At 45.1% G+C, this 27,016-nt stretch overlaps 1 protein-coding gene and 1 long non-coding RNA gene across 2 annotated transcripts; one reads left to right on the top strand and one right to left on the bottom strand.

The window, feature by feature from the left end:
- Positions 1–822: 822 nt before the first annotated feature.
- LOC125483127 lies at positions 823–2,119 on the bottom strand. Its single transcript, XR_007262095.1, has 2 exons — positions 2,004–2,119; positions 823–1,102 (listed from the first exon to the last, which is right to left on the bottom strand). It is a non-coding gene; the product is annotated as an uncharacterized LOC125483127 (long non-coding RNA).
- On the top strand, positions 1,476–4,431 carry irf2bp2a (interferon regulatory factor 2 binding protein 2a). Its single transcript, XM_020521348.2, has 2 exons — positions 1,476–2,880; positions 3,348–4,431. The coding sequence occupies exons 1-2, from the start codon at positions 1,959–1,961 to the stop codon at positions 4,043–4,045; spliced, it is 1,620 nt and encodes a 539-aa protein (XP_020376937.1). The 5' UTR covers positions 1,476–1,958; the 3' UTR covers positions 4,046–4,431.
- Positions 4,432–27,016: the final 22,585 nt, after the last annotated feature.

The following is a 27,016-nucleotide window of genomic DNA, read 5'->3' as shown; positions in this document are numbered from 1 at the left end:
CATTTGTCCAACCCCCGCCAGCGCCGGAGTATTTTTTTTGATGACACATTTTGCAATGAGCTCATTATTTAGAAGGGAAATCTTCAGAAGTGCCCTGTTAAGTTGTAAACATGCTACAATGCACCATTGACAAGAGAACTCACGGAGAAAACATGTGTCAAATAATAACGATGTGCAACAGCCGCGTGTTGCACCGTATTTAATCCCCTGCGTATTTAAAAACGAAACTGCGGGAGAAAAATAGTGTGCAAACCGTACACAGAGGGCTTTCCATACAGACGCGTAGCGTCTAGCAAAAATGAAACAAAATGGGGGTAAGGGTTGTTTCTTTTCGCAAATAGATGCATAATTAGACTCCTTCATTTGCAGTGCAAAAATAAAACACAGGAAGGTCAAAGGCTTGCAGCATGTAGTTGGCATAAGTTCCTGTGACATTTCCAATATCAACAGGAGGGCATTAGAACCGGACCTTGACCTCATCCCGGGCTGTACTGTGTACATACAGTACAGGGACTTAGATTAACGCTCTCTGCTTCACCGTATCCCCGCCTGTTTTATTTCTGGCAAATTATTTCAAGAACTCCATTTACATCTTAAAGCCCCTTCAATATGAGGCCGATGGGGGAGGGAGGAGGACTTCGGTGGATTTTTAATTTTAAAAAATGCGAAAATCATCCTACTAACGCACTTTCATTGCAAGCTTTTTTTGTTCGGAAATGGTTAACGCAATCTTCGAAGAGCAATGCACCAAGAAGCCCCTGAAGGGTTAAAGAAGGCGGGCCCGCCAGGTGAGGAAATAAGAAAAGCACACAAAAGCATAAAAACAATGAATCTACACGTTGGCACTTTTATTTATTGGGGTTGTGTGGGACGGGTTGGGGGGAAAGAAAAAGTCCCATTCATGACCGCCGCTTCTAATTTTAGAGTGGTTGAATCACTAATTTGCAGTGCGCTCAGGATCTCCTTTCACTGCCCTCTTGTGTGTGCGCGCGTTTTTCTTTTCTCAAAGGCGCTTTCTTTGCATTGACTGGCGTTTCCGTCTGGTGAGGCTGGCCCCGGGTTTTGGTTACTTCTTTTTTCTCTCTGGCATTGCAATCCGCTGCTGCAAAATGAAGAATTCAAAAAACACGAGTCAACGCTGCAGGGATGCCGGTGAGGCGCGCGCCCCGGGTGCGGGCTGGTGGTGGTGCGCGCCGCCGTGGCATTCCGAATGGAATGTTGGTAAACGGAGCTCTTCATGACACGGAGCGTGAGAAGGAATGGAGGGGAGGGGAACGCATGCGCACCTCTACCTTCCACCCCCCAAGACGGAGGAGGGGGCGGGGCAAGGACAATGGAACTACGTCACCAGAGGTCCACCCCAGCTCCTCGCACTGGCGAAGGGATGGATCGGGGGGGAGGGGTCGCGCGGCGCATGCGCGGGGCGGCTGTCGAAGAACCGCTGTGGGTCCAGGAGGTGGGGTGAGTGATTGACAGGTGACGTCAGGCCGGGGCAAGCGAGGAAGGGGCAGTGAGAGGGAGAGCGAACGAGTGAGTCCGGGCCGCGCGCTCCGGGGACAGGCGCTGCCGCTGCCATGAAGTTGCAACTTAGTAACCATTTCATGTAGATACTTTGTTTCTGTTTTTTTTTCGCTGTCTCTGTTAACATCGCCGTGTTGTTGTTGGATTGTTATTGTATCCTTTTTTGTTGCATCGAGATTGTTGCATAGTCAGCAAGAAAAAGGTGGAGAGGGACGGAGGGCGAATCCTGCATTACACATACACATACACACATACACACAGAGTGAGACACACACCCACCCAGAGACTGTGAGAACAGCGGGTGCGACACCCTGAGCCGGAGACTACCCCACCCCCTACTCCCCCTCCTCCTCCTCACCCCACCCCACACACCTCCCCTCCTCTCCTCCACCTCTCACTCAAGAGGGAAGAGGATCTCGGATCTGCCACCGCTCGCCATGTCGTCCGCCACGGTCGCCTCCACCCGGAGACAGTCCTGTTACCTGTGCGACCTGCCCCGCATGCCGTGGGCGATGATCTGGGACTTCACTGAGCCCGTGTGCCGGGGGTGCGTCAACTACGAGGGTGCCGACCGCATCGAGTTCGTGATCGACACGGCCCGCCAACTGAAGCGGGCACACGGTTTCCAGGAGGGCCGCTCGCCGGGGCCGGTCGCCGTCGCCGCCAAAGCGGCCCTGGCTAAGGAGAGCTCGGCGCCGCTGGTGCACCCGTCGGACGGCTGCTCAACCAGGCCGCCCCAGCCGCTGGATCGGTACCCGCTGGCATCAGACCGGCCTCCCCCTCGCTTGGATTTCCCGACCTCGGCTCGGCAGAACGGCTCGCTGCTGAACGGCTACGCCAAGGGGGCGGACGAGCCACCCGAGCTGAACCGGCAGAGTCCCAACTCGAGGAGGGGGGCTCCCCCGCCGCCGCTCCCCAGCCTGGTGCCCATGGTGAACGGCAGCTCGCACTCTCTGCCTCCTCCACCTACTCCTTCGTCGTCGTCCTCTTCCTCCTCCTCCTCCTCGTCCTCGTCCTCCCAGCCGCACGGTGTGAACGGTCGCCTCCTGGATGTAAACAAACGGCCCGGTAGCGGATCCTCCTCCTCCTCCTCCGCTCCCCCGGAACACGAGGCGACCGCCAAGGACTGCAGCAGCAGTAAGCACCGAGCCGAAGGCCTGGCCGAGCTGGCCGACAGCCTCAAGAACCGGGTCGACGACTGGGCCGGTAAGCCCAAGACGGTGAAGGAGACGCTGATGAGCCTGGCCGGTCACCCGCCTTTCGATGTCCGCTTCAAGAAGGAGCACCCGCTGCAGCACGGCCGGGTGCTGGCTTTCGAGGCCACGGCTGCGGCGGCAGCGGCGGCTGCAGCCAAGTCAGGTAGGCGCTAGAGAAGTGCAGCACTCTCAGATCTACTGTACCAATAACCCAATGCACAAAGTTGCTGCAGGAGGAACGGGCAGGTGGTGAGGGCTGTGTTTGGGGGAGGTGGGGTGCGAGCTGAGGCTACCTTTGCATGCCGCAGGGAACTCTCTGTCTCCCTGTGTTTGCAAACACAGTGGGATGAAGCTAGAATCAGGAAAGGGGGGTGTGAGGGCTGGTAGGGGGTTACCTCTGCTCATCTTTATTGATAAAATGGTGGAAAGAAGGCCAATCGGCCCATCAGGCCTGTGACAAGAGCGTGCTACTTCCGGGAAGTGGGGCTTGACTACAAAAGCAGCCAGACAATGAGTGTGCGTTTATTTTTCTTTAAGGTGCCTACTATTGTTGTTTTCTGTGTTGCCAAGCTGCCTTTAATATGACATCCCCTCCTCCCTCATTCCCACTCCTTCCTCCTCCATCACCAGGTACTCGGGGAGGACGCAAGAGGAAAGCGTCGCCTGAACCAGACTCCGAAGGGACGGGGCCACCCCTTGGCAGCAAGGTCAACGGGGAGGGGCAGCCTTGGCCCCTGATGTCCACCGATGGGTTGAAGATGACGCCAGCACCCTATGCCCCGTCGCCATCGCCCCACTCCACGCCGCCGGATGGCGGGCAGAATGGACAGTCTCCCATGGCCGCCCTGATTCTGGTGGCGGACAACGCGGGCAGTGTGCACTCGCCAAAGGAAGCTGGACAGGTCCATTCGACCACCCGACGCAATAGCAGCAGCCCCCTCTCGCCGTCGTCCCTGAACCAGAGGCGGATGGGTCACCGGGACGCAGCTGCGCCGGCGGGTAACCCTCACCCAGGCATTGAGCCAGTTCACCCGCCAAACATTCCAGACTCCTCGGTGCCCAGCAGCGTGCCGCTCTGTTGTACGTTATGCCATGAACGCTTGGAGGACACCCACTTTGTGCAGTGCCCATCGGTGCCCTCGCACAAATTCTGCTTCCCCTGCTCCAGGGAGAGCATCAAGCAACAGGGAGCCACAGGCGAGGTGTACTGCCCCAGCGGAGAGAAGTGCCCACTGGTTGGCTCCAATGTGCCCTGGGCTTTTATGCAAGGAGAGATTGCCACCATCCTTGCTGGAGACGTCAAAGTAAAAAAGGAGAGAGACCCATGATTCGCGTTTGTGTGTTTGTGTTTTTTTTTAAAAAAGAGAACGACACTCTTGAAACTCCCAAAAAACTGATTTAATTGTATATACTCAACACGTAAACATGGCTGTACAATTTTGATTTTCAATACATTGTGTTTCTATATTTTTTGAAGATTAAGAAGGTATGTACTCATAATCGTTTTTCCTCTCTATGATGTAAATCATTATTATACATTATTGGCAAAATCTTTCTGTACTGGCCTTTTTTCTTGGTGACAGTAACTGTTTAATGTAGACTGTGACTAACATTGCTTTCAGAGCACTTGGCAAAAAAAAACTGAATGCTTCTAGTTGTACCTGTATGCACTTGTTAAAATTGCCAAATACAGTTTTCTGGCATTTTATTAATACTTTATTAGTGTCTGTGATTACTTCTTCCTTTAAAATAAGTAATGCTTGAGTGGGGTGGAGAAGGGAGCACATTGACAGTGTTGTGAGCATTGTGATGTCATTAGGTACAGTAGGGAGTGGTTATATATACACATATAAAATGAAAAACCGCTATGGTGTGACCTTGAAATCTGCAGACGTTTCTGTTTTAATGAATAGCATAGTGCAAGATGGCATGCATGTACTTTGACTTTAGTGGCATGATTCTTGCCTAGCTATTGATTTTTGTTCTTTCTGCGTAGCAGCTACTCCGGAAGTGCTAGAAATGCCTAAGGCATCTTTGTCTGTCTGTGGCTCTGTTTCTCTGTTGCCCCCCCTCCCGCACCCATCCAGACCGACACACAGATACAGAGGCTAGGTTGGCTAAAATAAATCTGCTTAACCTACCCCCCACCCAGCTACGGTATTTGTTTAGTGTAATTCAATGTTTAGATTTTGTCAGACAATATAAATGTCTAACAAAGACTCCATTTATCACTGTGCCAGGACCCAGCTGAGAATGACTTTATCACTTGCGCTTGCCAGCTAGAATACTGCCACAAAGGGAAAGGTTCATTTCTGATGATATTTATAGTGCCATAGACAGACATGAGGGAAAATGGGAAATCAAAAGTATCACTTAACTACTGCCTGCATTTTCTTTTAGAAGAAAGTGAGCCAATTTTTGTTCTTTTTGAAGTTGGGGAAAGACTGCATCTTTTTGTAAGTAAACCTGTTTCTAGAAAGAAAACAAATGATGCTCGTTGCATGTTTTGCTGCATCACCATAGTTCAGGGGGTGCTGGGGGAAGGGAATCTGCAGCATCAGCAATAAGGCCGAGTCACGTGACTTCCCTTGACATACAAGTCTGATCTCAGATGTACATTCACAGTTTCTAATCCTGTTGATCAGTGTCTGCAGCTTTCGGTGCTAGAGACAGAAGGCAGAGCGCAGTGACTGCCTATTGCAATAGGAAAGAATTACAAAATATACCCCATTTTATACCCCTCCCCAATTGCTCATTTTTTTAGATTTCTGTTTTTTTTTGTTGACATGAATGTTTTAATGACACATTAATGTGGAAAATGCACACCGAATATCCCTGTCTTCCACTCACTACCCCCTCCCCCTACTAGAATATGCAGAAGTGAGTCTGAATAGCTAAACATAGAAGATTATAATAAATTATGACCCCAATTCTCAAAATAGTCCATAAATAGTCACGGTGAAGGGACTAACTTGTGGTGATCACAAGTTCCACCCAACAAATCAATCCTAAGCTTGTGTAGAACAAAAATTCACTGTGGAGGTAGTTGTTTTGCCAGATCATCATTCAGTTGCTCTGATTGCCGAATAGCTCTTTTCTTCCTGATTCTCAGCTGGAGATGTGGAATCATTCAGCTTTTTTTTAAATACTCGATCAGGTGACAGTTCCTGGAATCCCTGAATCACCCAAATGCCTTTTGTTCTGGGTACAATGTGGTGCTAGCACGCCTCCCAGTCACACTCTCACTGTGCTGGTTCAGTGCAATCCAAAGAATTAGTTATAGTCTCACCAAGATAGTCACCCTTTCAATAAAGTCAAAGAGATATTGGTCTTGAAAAGAGATGTAAACACGTTGTGCAGTGAGCCTGTTCAAACCCCTACAGATATCTCCAAATCCAGATTCAGTGTTTGTTGATCTGAACCCTATTATTTGAGGTGTATTTAATTAATTGCCACAATAACTTTTGTTTTCAAAAGTACCCCTCTCAAGATATGCATATGAGGCAGGACAGTAATTATTGAGGGAAACAAAGTTGAAGCAGAGAGTGTTGTATGAGAACTGCTTCAATCCCTAGCCTTTCCTCTTTCTCCCCTCCTCCCACCCCATGTTTCCTTTTGTGAAGAAATTAGATTTATTTTTTAAGGTGTTTGCCTACTTTCAGTGTAAAGTAGCAGGGGTGGGTAAGCTATCTTCCATGCATTTCTAGATCTGACGCTAACTCACCTCCACTTCCTTAAAGCAGTATTCATAATCACTTCAATACAGTAATACCATGATTAGTGTTGTAATAGTGTTCAAAAGTCACACTTTTAATGGCAGCTTTCTGGCGCGTTAATTTAAGATTGGGTATGGCTGATTCGAGAGCTTGCTCTTGATGTTTACTCCTTTGAGAGCTGACCATAAGTTCTCACACGCTGAATCCCTAAATGACATGGTGCACTTTTAATCATTTTGGTCAAAGTGAGATCAATGAACCATTGCTGCTGTTGTAAGTTGGGTAGGAAATGCAGGTCACTCAGTTCAGTGACAAGAAGATAGATCATGTACACTCAAAATATTTTTTATTTGTTTATTTAAGGCTGCATTTACTGGTTGTCTCTGTCTGCCTCCTCCTATACAACAGTCTGTATATTTAAAATAGCATTGCACTGGTCAATGAGGAATTTCTGAAAATAATCAGGCATGTTTTGCAGAACCAGCTTACAAGTTGACAGGTTGATGTAGTTCAGTCAGAGCTATGTTGTTAGTAACGTGAAGTGTGACTACATCTGGGTGTTGTCTCAGGACATAGTAACAGGAAGAGGCCATTTAGTCCCTTAACTGTACCAGCATTTAATCAGGTCAAGGATTGATCTATGTCTCGACTCTATTTGCTACTTGTTTGCTCCATGCCCCAGGGAGCCCTTAGCTAATAATGATATGCTCCGTCTGGGCATTTAAATTGATTTCCCACACCCCCCCCCCGCTTCCTGCAACATTCACAATCTTTCAGAGGGGGAAGACAGGGAATGCCAGTACACAAGGGCAAGCAAATAGAGCATGAAATCAATTTCTGTACAATAATATGGCAAATTGGAGAATCCTTCCCTGAATTAAAATGCTCAGGTTGCCCACTGTAATTGTTCTTTGACCATTGCTGCTCCTTAAATGTCACAGTCACTCGATCAGCCTAGCTTTTTGTATTTTGTATTTCAGAGCGTAATTGATTTTCCTCATGTAAATGTGAGCCGCTCCAAATGAGGAGTGATTGTTATTGCTGGGTGTGTTTGTCCAGATTCCTATCTCTGTTGCTCTGAGGGGTCCCTGTACTGTTTTATTATCTGATTTTATTAAATGTTAAAGAAACTGGTAGTGTGATCTGAATGCACTGTTTGAGAGGAGAGTGAAAACAGGTTCAATAGTAATTCACAAAGAAATTGGCTAAATACTTGCTAGGGCTATAAGGAAAGAACAAGAGAATGGAACTAATTGGATATGGTTTAAACAGTGGGCATGGCAATGATGGGCTTTATCATTTTGTGCTGACAGTCATCAGTTATTAATCCATCCCAGAAATACAGCAGCCTCCCCCATACAAAGTGCCACACTACACTGCCAAAAATTTCAACTTCTTCTGAAATGTTTGTTCACAATTTCTCGTCCTTTTCCACTGAGCATGATGTTGATGTGACATTAAATAGATAGTTCCAGCACTGAATTGGATCAAGCATTTGACCAGCACCATAGCCAAACTGTAATATGGTGAGTCCCAGTTTACAGATCAGTGCAGAATTGTCCTCGGCCCTGAGCAGTGTTATAATGGTCCAGGCTGTCCCTGGCTCTGCATTTTTCCTCTAAAAAGGATAAACAATAAATGCAGACCCATGACCAACTTGTCGAGTTCAATATCCAACCCCCTATGCTTCCAGCATTCCAAACTGTCAGTCCCCTGTGGTTAACCTTGACTGTATCTGCAAGGAATCTTAACAGAAAGCCACACGTGCAGTCAGAAAAGCATTTGGTATTTCTTATCACCTGATTCTTTCCTGAGAACTGATGAGTTTAAAGATCTCTCCCAATAACCAGAGGTCTTAGTGATATTCCACGGTTCTTCGTGGATCTGCAATCAGCAGCAAGGCAATGGTTGCATTTCAGATCACACAACATTTGTCCAATTCCTGTTGCAGCTCTAAGCTTCTTATTTGCGCGTTTTTTGGCAAAGTAGTCTCTTCATCCCTGGGATTGTTTACTTTGTTCAACTTCATTTCAGCCATAAAACACAGTAATACCCCCAACGGTGGAGTTCCTTAGTACAAAGGGGCTTGTGTAGGAGTTCAGTAATATTTGAGACATGCCGAAGGAGCCAAACCCCTGAGGGGGGGTGGAGGGATGTGTGGGTAAGTTTAAGAACAGTTTGGATTTGTTTGTGATTAAAAATATGGCATTTGTTCGCACTGCTGTTTCACTTGAGGGGTATCACATGCTATCTCAACAGGACTTCTGTGCGTGCGCTGTGATAGAACGACCAACAAAGGAGTTGTGAACTTCGGAAAGTATGTAACAAAACACAAAGCAGTAACTTTCTTCCTGTAAACTAGAGAAATGGACACACAATTGCATCAGCAGGCTAGCATCAGGCTGGCCTGCAATTCCAGCTGTAAGGTGAAAGCTGGGGAAAATATACAACTACATTCTGCAATGTTGGCAAGTCCAAACCGGCCTCTTGCAGATTACTAGCAGAGACTTCGGAATAAGTGCAATTTAATAGGACCCAATCACAACTGACAGGGTACATTTTTACATCACTTGCCTGCGGTGCTTTAGGAGGGTGTCTTTGTTTTTGGCAGAAGTTGGAGCTGGTATCGTGATTAAAAAGAGTCAAATCGCCTTGGGTGTATTTTTGAAACTTGAATGAAAAGCGGAACCAGACAAGCACTAATAGAAACCCGTCAATGCCCTGAGGCTGTGTGTGTGCACATATGACACCCACACGTTATTACACAAAGCATGAGGATGCGGAAGACAGCATGTTACTGCATGAAAAGAGAATTGCAAAAACAGCTGTCATTTGCCAAGGTATGTGGGCATGTTTTGAGAAGTTGGTTTGTTTATCCTTCTGTGCTTTAGAGATGTAAATTTCCTATGGACTGTTGGCAGAGAGAAAAAAAATACATCTGGCTGTTAGCTCTCAATATCACACACCTGGAATTTCCTCCACCACTGCCCCGCCCCCCGCCCCAAACCTTACAAAGGCTGCATTTCAAACTACTTTGGAAAGCGATTTAGGGTGCCCCAAAGTTATGAAAGAATTTATAGAAATGCAAATTGTATTTTCCTGTCTGTACTGGTAATCCTGAAGCCCTTGCCAAAGTTCTGGGCACACCCCACCATGGCAGATGGTGAAATTTGAATTCAGTAAAATCTTAAATTAAAAAAATATTGGCTCTAATGCTGACTACTGTCGATTGTTGTAGAAAAGGAAAACATCTGGTTTACTGTGTCATTTAGGGAAGGAAACTGCCATCCTCACTTAGTCTGGCCTACATTTGACTCCAGACCCACACCAATATGGTTGATTTTTAACTGCCCTCTGGGCAATTAGGGATGGACAATAAATGCTGACTTAGTCAAGGATGCCCACATCTTGGATTTCTTTTCAGAAAAGAACAATTCAACATATCAGTTTCCAAGATTTGAGAACATTTCAGCATTGGTCACTTCAAATCATATGATCACGGTGAGACCCCACACAAGCTGCACATTAGCCCTGACATGCCTACGTGTTCACAGCAGTGCAGTATAGATAGAATCAGAGATTGATGCTGTGTACAACAGGCCCTTTGGCCCAACGTACCTGAGCTAGCTATGTTTCTCCTTTTCAAAAGTTTATCTTTCAGAAAGTTACTATTGCACCAATGCATTGAACCAAAACTTCTACTGGTTCCCCCTCTCCCGCCCCACATTCTTATGCCAATCATTTGAAATCTGTCTCCTGCATCTGCATCCTCCTGCCGGCACAAGCAGTCCCTCTTTCGAGCAAACCCTGCAAGATGTTGCAGGATCTCCGTTTCTGTTCCCTGCCTAAACCTCTGCCCCAGCTGTGTACCTACAACTGGTTTCACGTTTTCACCACGAATAACAGTCCCCACCCAATGGCAACAACCTGTCTGGGGAGGGCGAAAGAAAATGTTGCGGTCAAGAATTTCAAATCATCATCATCCCTTAGTAAGGCGGAGTTAAAAGGCAGAGTGCAGGAATTTAAATAGCAGTTGCTTTGGAGTTGGGAGGTCCGTGCTAATTTTATTTGTTGCCGCATTGCAAAGAGGCACAAACATGTCCCCTTGCATTCCAGTACCAGGGATTACTGATGCTAAACTGTAGGGGGTGGAGGGAGAAGGTCGGGCTAAACAAGGAAAAGAAACCAATGGACCAGCTGGACGAACTATAATTAGACAAACCACTTGGCTTTCAGCAGCCATTCATCACTGCAGCTAACACCAAGAAAGGAATTTCTGTTCGGTTGCCTACTTGTTTCTTTTTTAAACAATTATATATATCTAATCTGGCAGTCAAAAGAGGCCGATTGCGAGACAGGAGTAGTGATGTACCTCCCTGATTGCTTAGAGCCTTTGCCTGTATTGTATTGTGAACCTCATTCTCCTGAGCAAGGCTTTGGGTTGCTACCATTGGACAGCTTGGCAGAAACACGTTGCAGTTGCCAAGGTGACGGGGATGCGGGGCTCTTTGCAAAACAGTTTATGTCTTGCAGGATGATGAAATTAAAAACAAAAAAAAACTCCCCGCCTCCGTTCGTGTAACCGTAAATCATTATTCAACAAAACAGAAAAAAAGGCGCAGGCTCGTCAGAGAGACCGCTTTGATCCAAAAGGGAAGTATATATTTCAACCAGACACTGTTAATACACTGTAACCCCTTCCCAACACCTACACCTTCTCCAGTTCTTCTGATGTATGTCTACGCCTGGACACTGCAGCATTTTCACCTGTCACTCACTCTGCCATGTCCTTATTGTTTTTAAACTAGGAATTGGATACACACTGGTTGCAAGTGGGAAACGCGTTAGGATTTGATTCTGTAACCTCTGGTTCTTTTAGGATTTCCGAGTGATATTAGTCAGCAATTACACCGGGATCAGCACAGCAAAATAAAACAACGCGATTGGCTACAGAGCGCCTTTTTATCAGTAATATACAAGGTGTAGAGCTGGATGAACACACAAAAATTCTGAAGAAGGGTCTAGGCCCGAAACGTCAGCCTTCCTGCTCCTCTGATGCTGCTTGGCCTGCTGTGTTCATCCAGGCCTACACCTTGTTCTCTCAGATTCTCCAGCATCTGCAGTTCCTACTATCTCTGAAGCCTTTTTATCAGTTATTTGTTTACAGGTCATTCGGTTGCAGATCCTTCTCGCCGTTTAAACTCAGGGATCTTTCCCTTTCGACATGTGACATTTGTTCAGAAGGACCTTCTAGAAGCCGCCTACCTCGCCCTTAAGCTTGGACTTGCATTCCACAATCAGCTTCTGCTTCGCTGCTTCATTGAGCGTGGCCGATTTCATTCTTACAGCAGCTGGATAAAAAGTTGTGGTCTCTTTGGCCAATGCTCCTTAACGTTCTATAATCCCCCTCCCCTGCCCACCTATTGCCTGGTTATCCCCGCTTTATGCCACACCGGATCTGTAGTATTGGAGTAAGAACATTGATTTCGATCATATTGAGCAGCAATATTGGGACGGAACGAGGCCATTCGGCCCCTGGTCTGCCATTTCACAAGATTGACCTACATCTGTGAATCCCTGCAATGGCCGTCGAGCCCACACGTACAGAAGAGCATCCCACCCAGAGCCACCCTATCCCCGTGATCCTCAATTCCCCACAGCTAACCCACCTAACCTACGTATCCCTGGACACTGTGGGCAATTTACCATGGCTAATCCACCTAACCTGCATGTCTTTAGATTGTGGGAGGAAACTGGTGAGCACAGATGCGGGGACAATGTGCAAACTCGACACAAACAGTCGCCCGAGGCTGGAATTGAACCCAGGTCACTAGCGCTGTGAGGCAACAGTGCTAACCATTGAGTCCATGTTGCCCCACTCTTCACTCCTTGTTCCTAGAAAACCCGTAAATTTCTGCTTTGAAATGTTCAATTCAACCCCCAACTCACTATCAACTTTTACGGCAGTGGGGTGGGGGTGGGGGTGGGGGTGGCTGGGGGGGGGGTGCAGTTCCATATTTCCACCGCCTTTAAGGTGAAAACGTGTTATGTCCCCTTGTTGTGGACTTGCCCCGGCCCGGTTTCTGTCCATCCATCCTATCAAGTCACATTTAGCGCTTCAATTAGATCATCCCTTATTATTCAGAGGGATTACAGCCTCACGGTGATCAAAGTTGCAGTGGGGAAGAGATCAACCGTATACACTCCAAGACATGGGTATACAAACAATCAGCAATGGAGGGAAGCCAATCAAACCAATGACTGAGGTGTGACAAGTCAGCAATGCTGATTCCCCATCAATACACCATACAGAGTAAACACTGATTCAATTTATTGGCTGTAGACATCTGTATTTTATCTCTCATGAAAAGTTAATAAAATATTGATGCTTTCACAAATTATTCAAAATAGATTGATATAGATGGCAGGGTATTGTCAAAGGATCAATGTGCGTAGTTTTGTTATTCATTCGTCAGATGTGGGCATCGCTGGCTGGGCCAGCATTTATTACTCATCCCTAGTAGCCCTTGAGAAGGTGGTGGTGAGCTGCCTTCTTGAATAGCTGCAGTCCATCTCCTGTGGGTTGACCCACAATGCCATTAAGGAGGGAATTCCAGGATTTTGTACCAGTGACACAGAAGGACGGCAATTTATTTCCAACTCAGGATGGTGAGTGGCTTCGAGCAGAACTTGCAGGTACTGGTGTTTCTATGCATTTGCTACCCTTGTCCTTCTACATGGAAGTGGTTGTGGGTTTGGAAGGTGCTGTCTCAGGATTTTTGGTCAGTTTCTGCGGTGAGCATTGAAGATGGAGGGAGTGGATAATTGTGGATTTGGTGCCCATCAAGTGGGCTGCTTTACCCTGGATGGTGTCAAGCTTCTTGAGTGTTATTGGAGCTGCACTCATCCAGGCAAGTGGGGAGCATTCCATCACACTCCTGACCTGGGCCTTGTAGATGGTGGACAGGCTTTGGGGAGTCAGGGGGTGAGTTACTCACTGCAGTATTCTTAGCCTCTGACCTGCTCTTGTAGCCGTTGTGTTTATGTGGTGAGTCCAGTTGAGTTTCTGGTCAATGGTAACCCCGGGATGTCATTTAGATAATGTCCAGATCTTGTTGCATTGGAACATGGACTGCTTCAGTATCTGACGAGCTGCAAATGATGCTGGACATTGTACAACCATTGGCGAACATCCCCACTTCTGACCTTATGATGGAGGGAAGATCATTGACGAAGCAGCTGAAGATGGATGGCTTTAAACTCCTGCAGAGATGTCCTGGACCTGACATGACTGACTGCTAACAACAACAACCATCTTCCTATGTGACAGGTATGACTCCAGCCAGCAGAGTTAGGGCAATAATAAGACAATAAGATATAGGAGCAGAGGTTGCCATTCAGCCCACTGAGCCTGCTCTGACATTCAGTAAGATCATGGCTGATCTGATAATCCTCAACTTTACTTTCCTGCCTTTTCCCCATAACTCTTGATTTCCCCTAAGGAGTAATTTTTTTTTCTGTCTCAGCCTTTAATCTACTTAGTGACCCAGCCTTGAAAGTGGTCTGCAGTAATAAATTTCATCAGTTCACTACCCTCTGAGCAAAACAAAAACAGAAATTGCTGGAAAAACTCAGTGGGTCTGTTAGCATCTGTGGAGAGAAAGCAAAGTTAATGTTTCAGGTCTGGTGACACTTCTTCAGAACTGTTTGTGAGAAGTGATTTCTCTTTAAATGTGCAACCTCTTATTCTGAGATTATGTCCTAGATTCTCCAACAAGGAGAAATAATGTCTTTTCATCTACTCTGTCAAGCCCCCGAAGAATCTTCTATGTTTCAATAAGATATCCTGCCATTCTTCGAAACTCAATTAGTACAAGCCCAACCTACTCAACTTCTCCTGATAAGAAAATCTATCCAGCATCAACCTAATGAACCTTTTCTGGATGATGCCAATAAATGCCAATAAATCTTTCCTTAGATAAGGGGCCCAAAACTATTCACAGCATTCCAGCTATGGTATGACTGATACCTTGTATAGTTTTAGCAAACCTTTTCTACACTTTTATATTCCATTCCTTTTGTAACAGAGGTCAATAATCCACTTGGTTTTCCTATTTTCTGCTAAACTTGGATGCTAGCCTTTCGTAATTAATACATTAGGACTTCCCAAATCCCCTTGTGCTGCAACTCTCTGAAGTCTTTCCTCATTTAAGTGTTAAATAATATTCAGCTTTTTTATTCTTCCTGCCAAAATGCATAAGATCATATTTTGGCATGTTATAATCTATCTGCCATATTTTTATTCACTCACTTAATCTGTCTAAATCCCTCTTTTTGTCATCCTCACTGCCTGCCTTCTCACCTACTTTTGCGTCATAAACTTGGTGATTGCACATTCACTTTCCTGATCCAAGTTATTAATATGTATTGTATACAATTATAGCCCCACCACTGATCCCAGTGGCATTCCACTACTTTCAACCCTCTGAGACTTACAGGTTGTCATCCTGAAAATGCCTCTTTATTCCAACTCTGTTTTCTATTAGCAAGCCGATCTTCTAACCGTGATAATATACCACTTAACACCATGTGTTTTTACTGTAAATAGCCTGATGTGCAGTACCAAAATATATTATATCCTCTGCTCCCCCTTTATCTATTCTGCTTGTTACCTCCTGAGACAGCTATAATAAATTGTCAGGCATGACTTCCCCCACATGGAGCTATGCTGACTCTGCTTGATTATATCACATACTACTAAATGTTCTGTTGTTACATCCTTTATAATAGACTCTTCACATTTTCTCAATGATAGATGTTAAGCTACCTGGCCTGTAGTTACCTGTTTTGTGGCTTCCTAATTTTTTAAAAATACATATTTTACATTAGCAGTTTTCCGATCCTCTGGGACTTTTCCAGAATCTAAGCGTTCATGAATCCACTGTAGGTTCTTCCTTTAATACTCTAGGATACAAATCATCAGTTACGGAGGACTTACTGGCCTTCAGACCCAATCGTTTCCTTAGTACGTTTTCTCTGGTGATAGTTATTGTGTTCATTTTCCTCTCCACCCACTTTGGCCAATGGACTACTGTCACCAGTGATTTTTTTCCTGTTATTTCTTACCTCCACCCATATGGATTCTGCACCTTCTGAGCCAAAATCTGTAGGTCATGCTTGGACTTTTCAGTCATCTCAGAAACCATAGAACTGGAATGGATACAAGTCATTCTCAATCCCAAGGGACTGTCACAGAAAAAGCCTGGCTGTCTTCCTAAACTTCTCTTACTTTTCTGGTTCATTGCCAGATCAAGCACTAGATCCTTCTTTAGCTGGGAAAAGACATGGGACTTTGAAATCTAATGAGACAAATGGTGTCCTTGTCCACCATAACAATTCTATGAAGTGTGTCAGCACTGCAAAGGAAGACATGCATTTCTATAACATCTTTCACAGCCCAAAGCACTTTACAGTGGCTTAGTGGTTAGCACTGCTGCCTCACAGTACCAGGGACCCGGGTTCGATTTCACCCTTAGGTGATTGTCTGTGTGGTATTTGCACATTCTCCCTGTGACTGTGTGGGTTTCCTCCCACAGTCCAAAGATGTGTAGGTTAGGATATGCTAAATTGTGCAGGCTGGGTGGACTGGCCATGGGAAATGTAGGGTTCTGGAGATGGGGTGTGATGCTCTTTGGGGGATTGATAGGCCAGATGGCCTGCTTCCCTGCAGTATGGATTCTATGACATTCTTTTGAAGCACAGTTATTGTTGTAATAATGGATATGTGGCAGCCAATTTGTTGGTGAGGGGAGAAACATTGGTTAAGGCACAAGAACAGAGTCTCCTGATATGCTTTGAAGTAGTACCTAGATTCTTTATATGCTCAATTGAGAGCACAAGTAGGGTCCCAACTGAAAGACTGAGCTTAAGTCTCTGGACTGGGTCCAGAATGCATACCTCTCTGAGACAAAATGACAAAGTGGCATGGTGGTAGTGTCCCTACTTCTGGGCTAGGTGACCTGGGTTCAAGTCCCACCGGCTCCAGAGGTGTACAATAATTGAACAGGCTAATTTGGAAAATATCTGTAAAGGACTGAGAGAAAATATGAGGGGCAAATTGCTGACTGTACTTAGAATCTCAATTAGGTAGCCATCTGCCCTTTAGCATTAGCTGCCTTGAACAGAATTGCTCCTATTTTAAGAACACTGATATCAGTTGGTTAGGGCCTCTGGTAAATAACGGAGGGAATGTGTGAGGAAGAGCGTTTGTGCACTTTGAGCTGTGAGAAAGAGATTCATTAGCAGCTCCCAGCAGCAGAATAAAACCATTGCTAAAAGTCATGACCTACAGAGAGGCTCGAATTAGCTTGTGTAACGTCTCTGCTTTCATTTGGATTCTGGTGCCTCTGTCTCTGCTTCCCTGTTACGTGGCTGGAAGTCTGTAAAATGGAAATTAGGACCGAGGCTGCACTTGGAGATGAGAGCGAGGTTGTTTGTGCTCTGACTGATATGCCTATGTGAGCGGCTGGCACGCTGCCATAGCCTAAGAGAGGCCCCTTTAGTCTAACAGGAAGGGCTTTGTGCAGTCATTATTTATGGTATGTAGTGCTAACATCAGCTGATGGGGCGCATTGATTAAGATGACTAGCAAATAACAGTTAAGCGTTTGAGTTCTGCTTTCCCAGCGAGCCTCTCTGAGGGAGTTATTCAGCAGGATCTGTGACAATCTACATCACTGACGCAACTTGTGCCTCAGCTAAATACCACACACCCCCCACCCAACTCGCACATCCCCTCCCCCCCATCCCGCCTATTAAAATAATGCTTTTGTCACAGGAGCTTCACGAAACAAGCGATTCACAGGAGAGCAGAGCTTCCTGTAGCAGTGACCCGTCCCTGCCCGCCTCAGGTCACAAAGGAACCTTTACCAGCAGCTTTCTCAACAACTGCCTGCTGACCAATTTCAGGGAAGGGTCTGTGAAACTGGAATTGTTGGAGAGCTGCCCTGGACTACATCAGCAAGACGAGGAAGCACCTCATGTTTTTGACCCAGTCTTCTGCACAGAAGTGTTGGCAACTCTGAACAGCCTCCTGGAATTTCAACCCCCAACTTTTACAGATAGTCTCCCCAGGTCCATTTTCTAGTGGAAGAAAAATGCTCGCATAAGTTAAGAAAAAAAAACACTAATAAATTCCAACCCCCCTCCACCACACCGCAATGATTTTCCTCCTGGATTGAGTTTCCTCCCAGTAATGTGTCTGGGAGATTAATAATACATTCCGAGAGACTCCAGGACAATCCTGGGCGGATTGGCAACCCCTCGTACACTGCTGAAGTCAGCAGCAGTGTTACCATTAACAAGTGGAGTTGAGATAGAAAGAGGTCGCCATGGAAATTTGACTAAGTAGGCAATGGGTTGTTGAGGTTAGATTTCTGTGCTGTCTCTCTCTCTCTCTCTCACACACACACACCCATTAAGCTGGGCATTGTGCCAAGATTGCTAAAGAATGTGGGCTGGCATGAGCTCATTGTTGCTAGCATGCAGGCACATCTAGAATATTCCATGCTGCAGCCTGATCCGAATTAATCAAATGCAATATCGACTAACACAGACTGGGAAAAGGCATTTTCAGGGTTTATCAAACAGATTAAAAACAAACTATATATTGTTTTCTTATTTCCATTAAAAAAACTCTCTTTAGTAATCTCTCGGGCACAGTTTGGAGAAAGATTTGTAATTCTAATGTTAAATTAGTCTCACTTGCTATTCTGGACTATTAATTTGAAAAGAAGCTGTTACATGAGCCACTAAACCTTTATATTGTTATTTATGGACTAAAAACTGTACATTCGCCTCTCGACATATTTGGCAGTGGGAGGGTTCAGTTTTTAGCCCGGTTCAAACCCACTGCTTCTCTGTTTTTTGCTGAGTTACAGCTGCGTTTCACCAAAAACCACCAGAACTTCTTTCAACCACTTCCTTTCTTGCACAAAATAGTTGTGTCACAAAGCTCCTCTTAGTCAGAGACAGAAACATGCAAAGTTTGTTTTTGCAAGCGGAGAGAGAGAGATAGTGATAGAAAAGGCTATTTTCCCCTCAATTACTCATGGTACCATTGAAATTGAGTCACTTGCAGTTCCGGATTGCACTGTGAGTTTTTATATACCTTCTAAATTAGCTCATTCTTCCAGCAAGGTCACAACACACACACACACACACACACACACACACACACACACACACAAAATTAAAGGATTAGACTACATTAAAAATAAAAATCCTACACCAGATGGTTTAGATATTCATCTGTATTTGAGTTTGTGAGTGGTAAATGGCACAGGGCATCAGAACAGGAGTTGCATAAACAACTAATTAGAACATAGATCATATTTGCCAGAATTTATGTGGCAGAGTACTCAACATCTACTCGAGAGACAACCAGTCATGATATTTTCCGTTTGTTTTATTTCAAGTAAAATCTGGAGCAATGATGCAAGTACTAACTTTCCACGCCAGCCTGATTTTTAAATTCTCACCATTAACTCCCTCCCCCACTTCAGTACCTCTCAAGATCTCTGGTGCTTCTCCACTACCAGCCTCTTGCTCTCTGAATTTAATTAGTTGGCCATTACTTGCTGTGATTTGAGCAGCCTAGCCCCCCTAACTCTATAATCCCCTTCGTTTAAATGGCCTGCTGAAACCATCCGCCCTCCCCCCCTCCTTTTAACTACACTTATAGTCAAGTTGCTGCTCTAAGTGGGGCTTGAACCCACAACCATGTAGGAGAGCAGGAACAGTGTGACCTGCAGAGCCATGGTTGACACTCGACCAGGTGGTCTGATAGCCTTTACTAACATTACACCTATGACCTGCCCACAGCTCAAAAGTGGCTCATTAGTGTAAGGTGCTTTAGGGTATCCTACAGTATTTTAGGATGTTGTATAAATGCAAGTCTTTGTTTTATTCCTTATGTCATGTGGCACAGCGGGGGCTTCCATAAATAACTGAGTCCTGGGGTGGCCCTATTTGCAAGATGAATGTTGATCGCAATGATGACTCTCAATGGCTTTGGTTGTGCAGTGTGCCTGGATAGCCCAGAGGTTGCCAACACCCCAGGATTGTCTTGTACACTCTAGGAAAGTGTCACCTGGACACTGTTGCAAGCAAAAGCTCTGGAGCAGAATTGCTGGCACGTTGAAAAAGGAGTTGTTTTCCCTTTTTTTGTTATCTTCTTTTTATGATTGGTAATGGTATTAGAGGTAGTCGGAAAGGACAGTGAAATCACTATTTGACTGTGTCAAGTTGAGTGCGTAGTGCAATGAAATTTCCAGCAATACAGTCGGTTCTGTTATAATGTTGTCCCCTAAGAGCTGCGACTGCTTCTCAATTTCCCTCAGGATAGGAGACAAAACAGAAGTGGAAAGCTCTTATGTTGCTGCATCCTGGACTTCACCTTCTTCATCTTCAGCTTCTACTTCCTCCTCAGCGACAAGTTGTTGTATATAAGCTGTAGAGAGGTCTTCACAGTGGGGCTCAAGCAGTTCTGCAACATCCTCATTCTCCACTTCTTCAAATTTAACCCGCTTTGCAAGATCAACACAATGTTCTTTGATTCTTCTGATGGATCAAAACCTTCAAAATCTTGAAAAGAATCTGGGAGAAGCTTTTGCCAAACTGCATGCCAGCAGTCCTTATGACATCACCCCAGGCCTCCATGAAAATGTCAATTGCATTCTTGATGTTAAAGGTCTTCCAAAATTGAAGAACACTGTCCTTGTCCCCCTCAGTGGCTGCAATCAGCTTCTTAAATATGTGTCTCAAATAATAAGCTTTAAAAGCTGCTATTGCACCCTGGTCCACAGGTTGAAGGAGAGAGGTTGTGTTTGGGGGTGATGCCAGTGCAAAGACTCTTTTGGTGCTAACATTGCGCATGCTCAGGACAGATTCGGCAAATTAACTTGATGAACTCTGAATCATAGAGTCAGACAGCACTGAAACAGATCCATTGGTCCAAATTGTCCACGCAAACCGGACGTTTTTGTGAACGAATTAATTATTGTCACACATATCTAGAAAGATGCAGCGAAAAGTGTTTTGTTGCTACAATCCGGCGCTATTTAAAGTTACAAAAAGAATGAAAAGAGATTACATAAATAGAGTTCATCTTCTGTAGGAAGGGGCTTCAAACATGGCTCCAGGGCTTCTGCAAGGTGTCCCAGGCCTCACAGAGTCCTCACCCTTCAGGCCTTCCATAGCCAGGAGTCCCCGCTCCAGGCACTGACTTCATGCCAGCATTTGGCCCATATCCCTCTAAATCCTTCCTATTCATATAGCCATCCAGATGCCTTTTCAATGTTGTAATTGTACCGGCCTCCACCACTTCCTCTGGCAGCTCATTCCATACATGCACCACCTTCTGCGTGGAAATGTTACCCCTCAGGTCCTTTTTAAATCTTTCCCCTCTCACCTTAAGCCTATGCCCTCCAGTTTTGGACTCCTCCACCCCTAGGAAAGACCTTGTCCATTTACCTTATCCATGCCCCTCATAATTTCATAAACCTCTAGAAAGTCACCCCTCAGCCTCCAACGCTCCAGGAAAAAAAGCCCCAGCCTATTCAACCTCTCCCCATAACTCAAACCCTCCAGTCCCGGCTACATCATTGTAAGTCTTTTCTTCACCCTCTTAAGTTTAACAACATCCTTCTTACAGAAGGGCAATCAGAATTGTAAGCAGTATTCCAAAAGTAGCCTCACCAATGTCCTGTACAGCTGCAACATGACATCCCAATTCCTGTACTCAATGCATTGACCGATGAAGGCAAGCGTACCAAATGCCTTCTTCACCACCCTGTCTACCTGCAATTCTACTTTCAAGGAGCTATGCACCTGCACCAGATGACCAGCCTCAGTCAAAGCCTCTTCGCTGAATCTCAGCTCCAGCACCCTACCCCAACTCTCTGATGAGAATCTTCCTTTATACTCCAGCTGCTGTCTCTCTTGAAGGCTTTCCCACTAAATGGGTTGGGAGGGAGAGTGGCTGGCTCCCTGCTAAGAGCTGTGAGTCTTTTTCTGCACTGAGTCTCCTCTGCCCAGAGGGACAAACATTGGTCTGTATGCCTCTGTGTGTTGGTCGATTCCTTCTCCAATCTGGGGGTGATTCAGGTCCACCCCTGCATTCAGTTAACTTTAAGTTCAATTTGTTCTTCAATACTCACTTCTCAAAGAGTTCTCAGCAATGCTATCCATGTTAAATAGATATACCATCGGACTTACAGTACAGAAATGGGCCATTCACCCTAATTGGTCTATGCCAGTATTATTTTCCATGCCAGCTTCCTTGCACTCACATTCATTTTGTCCAAACAGCAGAATTTCTATCCGTTCTCCCTCACCTTATCAAACTATATCTTGGTAGTTTGCCTCAAACACTTCATATTGTGAGTTTAACAAGTCTCTCAAGCAAATTCCACATTCTCACTATTGTCTGGAGGAAAGATGTTTCTCCTGAATCCCTAATTGGTGACTCTCTTATATTTATGATAATTAATTTTGGTTGCTCCACAAGAAGAAGTATCTTCTTTATGTCTATCCCATCAAACCCTTCATAATTTTATAGAACTCCACAGGTCAGCTCTCAGCCTTTCTTTTTCATAGAATCCTTCCAATGTGGAAGCAAGTCATGTGGCCCATTCAGTTACATCAACCCTCCAAAAAGCAACCCACTCTCCACCCTATCCCTGTAACCCTGCATTTCTGTGGCTAATCCACCTAGCTTGCGCATCCCTGGACACTAAGGGCAATTTACCATGGCCAATCCACTTAACCTGCACATCTTTGGAGTATGAGAGAAAAATGGAGCACCTGGAGGAAACCCACACAGACACAGGGAGAATATGCAAACTCCACACAGACAGTCACCTGAGAGTGGAATTGAACCCAGGTCCCTGACACTGTGAGGTAGTAGTGCTAACCACTGGGCCACAATGCCACCCTGGGGTTTTCAAGAGTGGGGCCCCTCAGTTGTTCAGCTATTCCCAAATGTGCACAATTCACACATATGAACTGGATGTATCTTAAACCCAAGTGCCTTTGCCCATTTTCTTTCAGTGAAGTTCAATCTTCAACCTGTTTGAAAAGAGTGGAAGCCCCAGCTCAGCAGTGCATTTGAGAGATTTGTCATTCCAGTACCATTCCTTTTAGTCTTAAAGAATCACTGAATGGTTACAGCACAGAATAATGCCACTCATTATGTCAGTGCTTGCACATCCACTTTTGTCACAAGATCTGGGTCAAAGACAATTCAATGTCTCAATCGTAAATTCAAGGTAGCATCGTTGCTAATGGAGGATGATATTTTCTAATTCCTTTCTTCGAGGCCTTTGTGTGGATCATCTGTTTGAGATTGCTAATCAGTGATTAATCAGGGCTGATTTTGTCTTTCAGGAACTGAACTATTAATAACACATTTACATTATATTCATAGCATTGCTAAAATAAAAACTCTTCGATTTCACCTGGATGGAGTGCCTACTTTGCATGTCAGAAAAATGAGGGATTTGTATTTGTACAGGGCCTTTCACCGACCTGAGGGCTGGGTTTTCAGTTGTCCTTGGGGATGAGCTTGGACAGAGGGTATGTTTGCTCAGTCTGCTGACATCTCTGTGTCATGCTGAGACTGTCAAAGAGAGAGTTAATGGGCTGGAAAGGAATTGAGTCAGATTTCAAAGATCCAAATGGGAAGGGCAAGCATTCTGGAACATGTTCGTACATGGCTGTCAGGAACAAAGTGGGGAGCTATTGATTATTTTATTCTTCAAAATCCTGAATCAAAAAGGGAGAATTAAGCTGAGGTGCTCATATGGTGACACACAATCACCATCCCCTGAGCAGTGCACATTAAATACCTGTTGGTTGAATGATTCAGCATTTGGTGGTATCATGAGGTTGCAGTCCCTCTGCTCTTCTGTCTGTTCCATCTTGCCAGTTACACTCTGGAGCTAGCTCCTGCCTGCAGGGAGTGCTCAGTGCCACTAACTAGAAACAAACCCTCCTCCAGCTCCATTGGACCTTTGCATATATTTGCTTGTATGGTCAGCAAATCAACACCTGAAACATTTCCAATCCCTGAGCCTGGATTGACCATCCAGACCAGGCTGTCCCAAAGAGCTTTCTTTGTTCATGTGATGGTGGTCTTTGAGGAGGTTGGCTGCTTAAGAGAGGTTACTGGTGTCTTAGATTTTTTTAAGGCAACTGTTTCTTCAGCATTCCTATTTCCACACTTAGTCTTACAGTGAGGTCCACACTATTACGTCTCTCTTCACAGAACCTCCACCATCATGTGATGTCCCACACTGTGTACTGACATGGCTTTTTACATACAGATTCAAGTATCAAACCTTTACTCCATATCTTCCAGCCAATGAGGTACTTTTTACAAGCAATCACTGTCATGATGCAGGAAAAGCACCAGCTAACTTTGCACATGGCAAGATCCCACAAACAGCTAAAGTTAATTGTCAAATTAACAATCTATTTTAAAGAGACTGAGGGACAAAAATGAGCCTGGATCCTAGGGACAGCTCCCTCAATCTTCTTCAAAGTTGTGGAATGTGATTTTATACCTCCACCTAAGTCTGACAGGACCTATTAGCAGCTCACCTAAGCAATGGCACTTTTGAGAGTGTAGCACTCCCTCAGTGCTGTGCTGGCCTTCAGAGCCTGGGTTATGTATTCAAATCTCTGGAGAGGGATTGGAACTAATGACTTTTGAACTCAGAGATTAAGGTGTAGTGTTCTGAGCCATGAATGACAAGCCCAAGCTGTTTCTCCAGTGAAGTAAAGTTAAAATGCTTGCTTCAAGGAGAGTCTCACTTCTGCTCAGACCCTGACTCCAGTTTCAGGTTAGACTCATAAATCTGCTTTGTGATGATGCTTACAGTTACAGCCTATGAACACTCAAACAGTTATCATGTCCTTTCAATCAATGAAGTGCACCCTGCCATTTAATACTAAATCCTGAACCCAAGCCTCATTGTCACACCTAGTCCTGCCAGAGACTGGCTGATTTATAATGGAAAGAGTTGGAGGATTTTTCAACCACCTTCTTCCTTTGCGAATGCTTCTCTGGATTCCAATTAAATGATGTTGTAAGTTCTCCTTCCATGACCACTTAATCATTCCATGCTTGATTGGTTTACTGTGAGAGGGAAAAACAAAACAATTCTCACATCATTCTGTCTCTGAGAATCCTCAGTCTTAGCACAAACACATTTGAGTCAATACTTGGGAAGCATTGTTCACTATTTGTGAGTGCTTGCTGTGTACAAATTGGCTGCCATGTTTCCAACAACAATAAACAGATGTCAAAAAGTACTTTACTGGCTACAAAATACTTTGGGATGTCCTTAGGTCGTGGAAGACACTGTACAAATGGAAGATCTTTCTTTATCTTTATTTATCCTCTCAGTACCTGCTCATTGATTTGAAATCCATGACCTCCTGAAATCCAGGAGGAAAAAGAACCCTCAGTTTTGGAGATAGTAGGAACTGCAGATAGTGGAGAATCTGAGATAACACAGTGTACAGCTGGATGAACACAGCAGGCCAAGCAGCATCATAGGAGCCGGAAGGCTGACGTTTCGGGCCTAGACCCTTCTTCCTAGGAAGAAGGCCCAAACCTAACCTAGGCCCGAAACGTCAGCCTTCCTGCTCCTATGATGCTGCTTGGCCTGTTGTGTTCATCCAGCTCTACACCGTGTTACCTCATTTTTGGAGCATTTCTTCCAAGTTATAACTTCCCATTCCTGAGATCATTGCTCAACAATAACTTGCATTTATACAGCACCGTGAATGTGGTGAAATCTCCCAGGGCGCTTCACAGAATTGTAAACAAGCAAAAAAGAAGGGAAAAACAGACACTGAGCCACACGAGGAGACATCCAGACAGGAATTAGGTAAAGGAGGGGTGAGAGACAGAAAGGTTTGAGCAGGGAATTTGAGTGAGTAATCGCAGTATATTCACAATGCGAATATTTATCCTATAATAGGATTGCATGAACTGTATGGCAAATCTCCAGCACACCTTGTCTAAATTCATCATTAATTTTGAGTCTGATTTGAATCGCAGGGCACATTGCAGCAGTGAGAGGAACTAGGAAATACTGCAGCCGCGAGAAGTACGTTGCTTTCGGTTTGCCTGCAGAGCTTTCAGTTAAAGATGAGGGTGTGACTCAACACTGTAAGGGATGGGCAACTGTAAACTTACTGTCAAAAGAAACCTAGCCCTCACCCTAGAGTGCAGAAGGTTAAGCGGGCGATCTAATTGAAGTGTTGACGATGATGAAAGGATTGTTTGGGTAAAAGGAGAGAAACTATTTTCGCTGGTGGGGGAAGGGGGCGCCCAAAAACATGCGGCAGATCATTAACATTGGAATTTGATTGTTCAGGGGTGATACCAGGAAGGTTCACCTCAGACAAAGAATGGTGGAGATTTGGAACTCTCTTTTTTTCCTTACACCTCCAACCCTCACACAAAAACGTTGGAAGGTGGGGGTGGAGGTGGGGGGGCGGGGGTGCACTTGAAATTTTCAACGCTGAGATTAAAAAGCTTTATTGTTCAGTGAGATCTGCAATCTGTAATCCGTGAAGATAAAATGCAAATCAGCTACGACCTCATTGCACAATGTGCAGGCTGAAGGGCCTGAATGATTTGTTCCTGAGTCTTGTGTTCCCACGATGACGCTAAAGTGAAGGCTCGATTGCATTAGCCCTGGAACAAAAACAGAAATTGCTGGAACAACTCAGCAGGTCTGGCGGCATCTGTGGAGAGAAATCAAAATGAACGTTTCGGGTCCAGTCTGTTGTGAAGAAGGGTCATTGGACCCGAAATGGTTAACTCTGCTTTGTCTCTACAGCTGCTTCCTGACCTGTAGAGTTTTTCCAGCAATTTCAGTTTTTGTTTCTAATTTCCAGCATCTGCAGTTCTTTCGTGTTTTTTTTGTATTAACTCCGGCCTTTGTTGCAACTTCATGAATAATCCACTTCGGGCACTTAAAATCTCAAAGCTAAGTGGGAGAGAGATATCGTATAGGGATGTGCTGACTTGTTCCATCCACCCACCATTTTCACCACCGTTCAAATGGTCTTTGTGACCCAGTTACTGGGACAACTGGCACACTCAGGTACTGGGCGTATTTCTGTCTGTTTTTCTTACGGTGACCCAGCTTGCTCGCTTGAGATTTGCCTGTATAGGGCATCACCCTTGACTGGTTTGTGCTGTGAGTTGGAGGTAGCAGTCACAGGAGGTTAAATCTAGACGGGCATTAGGCATTACTCCAGTAATCAGCTAAAGAGAACATTGTCTGGCAGCCTGCCAGACTGTAGAAATGGAACACACTTGCGTCACTGTTTCCTTGGCAACGCAAGGCTCCTCATAGAACCATCCCCTCTGGTTACTTGTTTCATGTTTTGATGTCTGTGATTCACACCATTAATGTTGAATGGGATTTCCAGCTGGTGCAGAGCCACGAGATTTGTTGAGTGGTTATCTGGGAAGTAGTCATTCTCAATACAATATGCTCGT

The sequence above is a fragment of the Rhincodon typus genome, chromosome 5 (assembly GCF_021869965.1).
Source record: "Rhincodon typus isolate 14 chromosome 5, sRhiTyp1.1, whole genome shotgun sequence".
In the NCBI taxonomy this organism is placed as follows: Eukaryota; Metazoa; Chordata; class Chondrichthyes; order Orectolobiformes; family Rhincodontidae; genus Rhincodon; species Rhincodon typus.
Note: the sequence above shows the minus strand (reverse complement) of the source record. Positions and strands in the feature narration are given on the sequence as shown.

What these genes read in the sequence shown, in the direction of transcription:
- irf2bp2a (XM_020521348.2), top strand. Translation starts at nt 1,959, where the DNA reads ATGTCGTCCGCCACGGTCGCCTCCACCCGGAGACAGTCCTGTTACCTG. An exon ending in GGCGGCTGCAGCCAAGTCAG is followed by an intron (nt 2,881 to 3,347) that starts GTAGGCGCTAGA and finishes CTCCATCACCAG; the next exon opens with GTACTCGGGGAGGACGCAAG.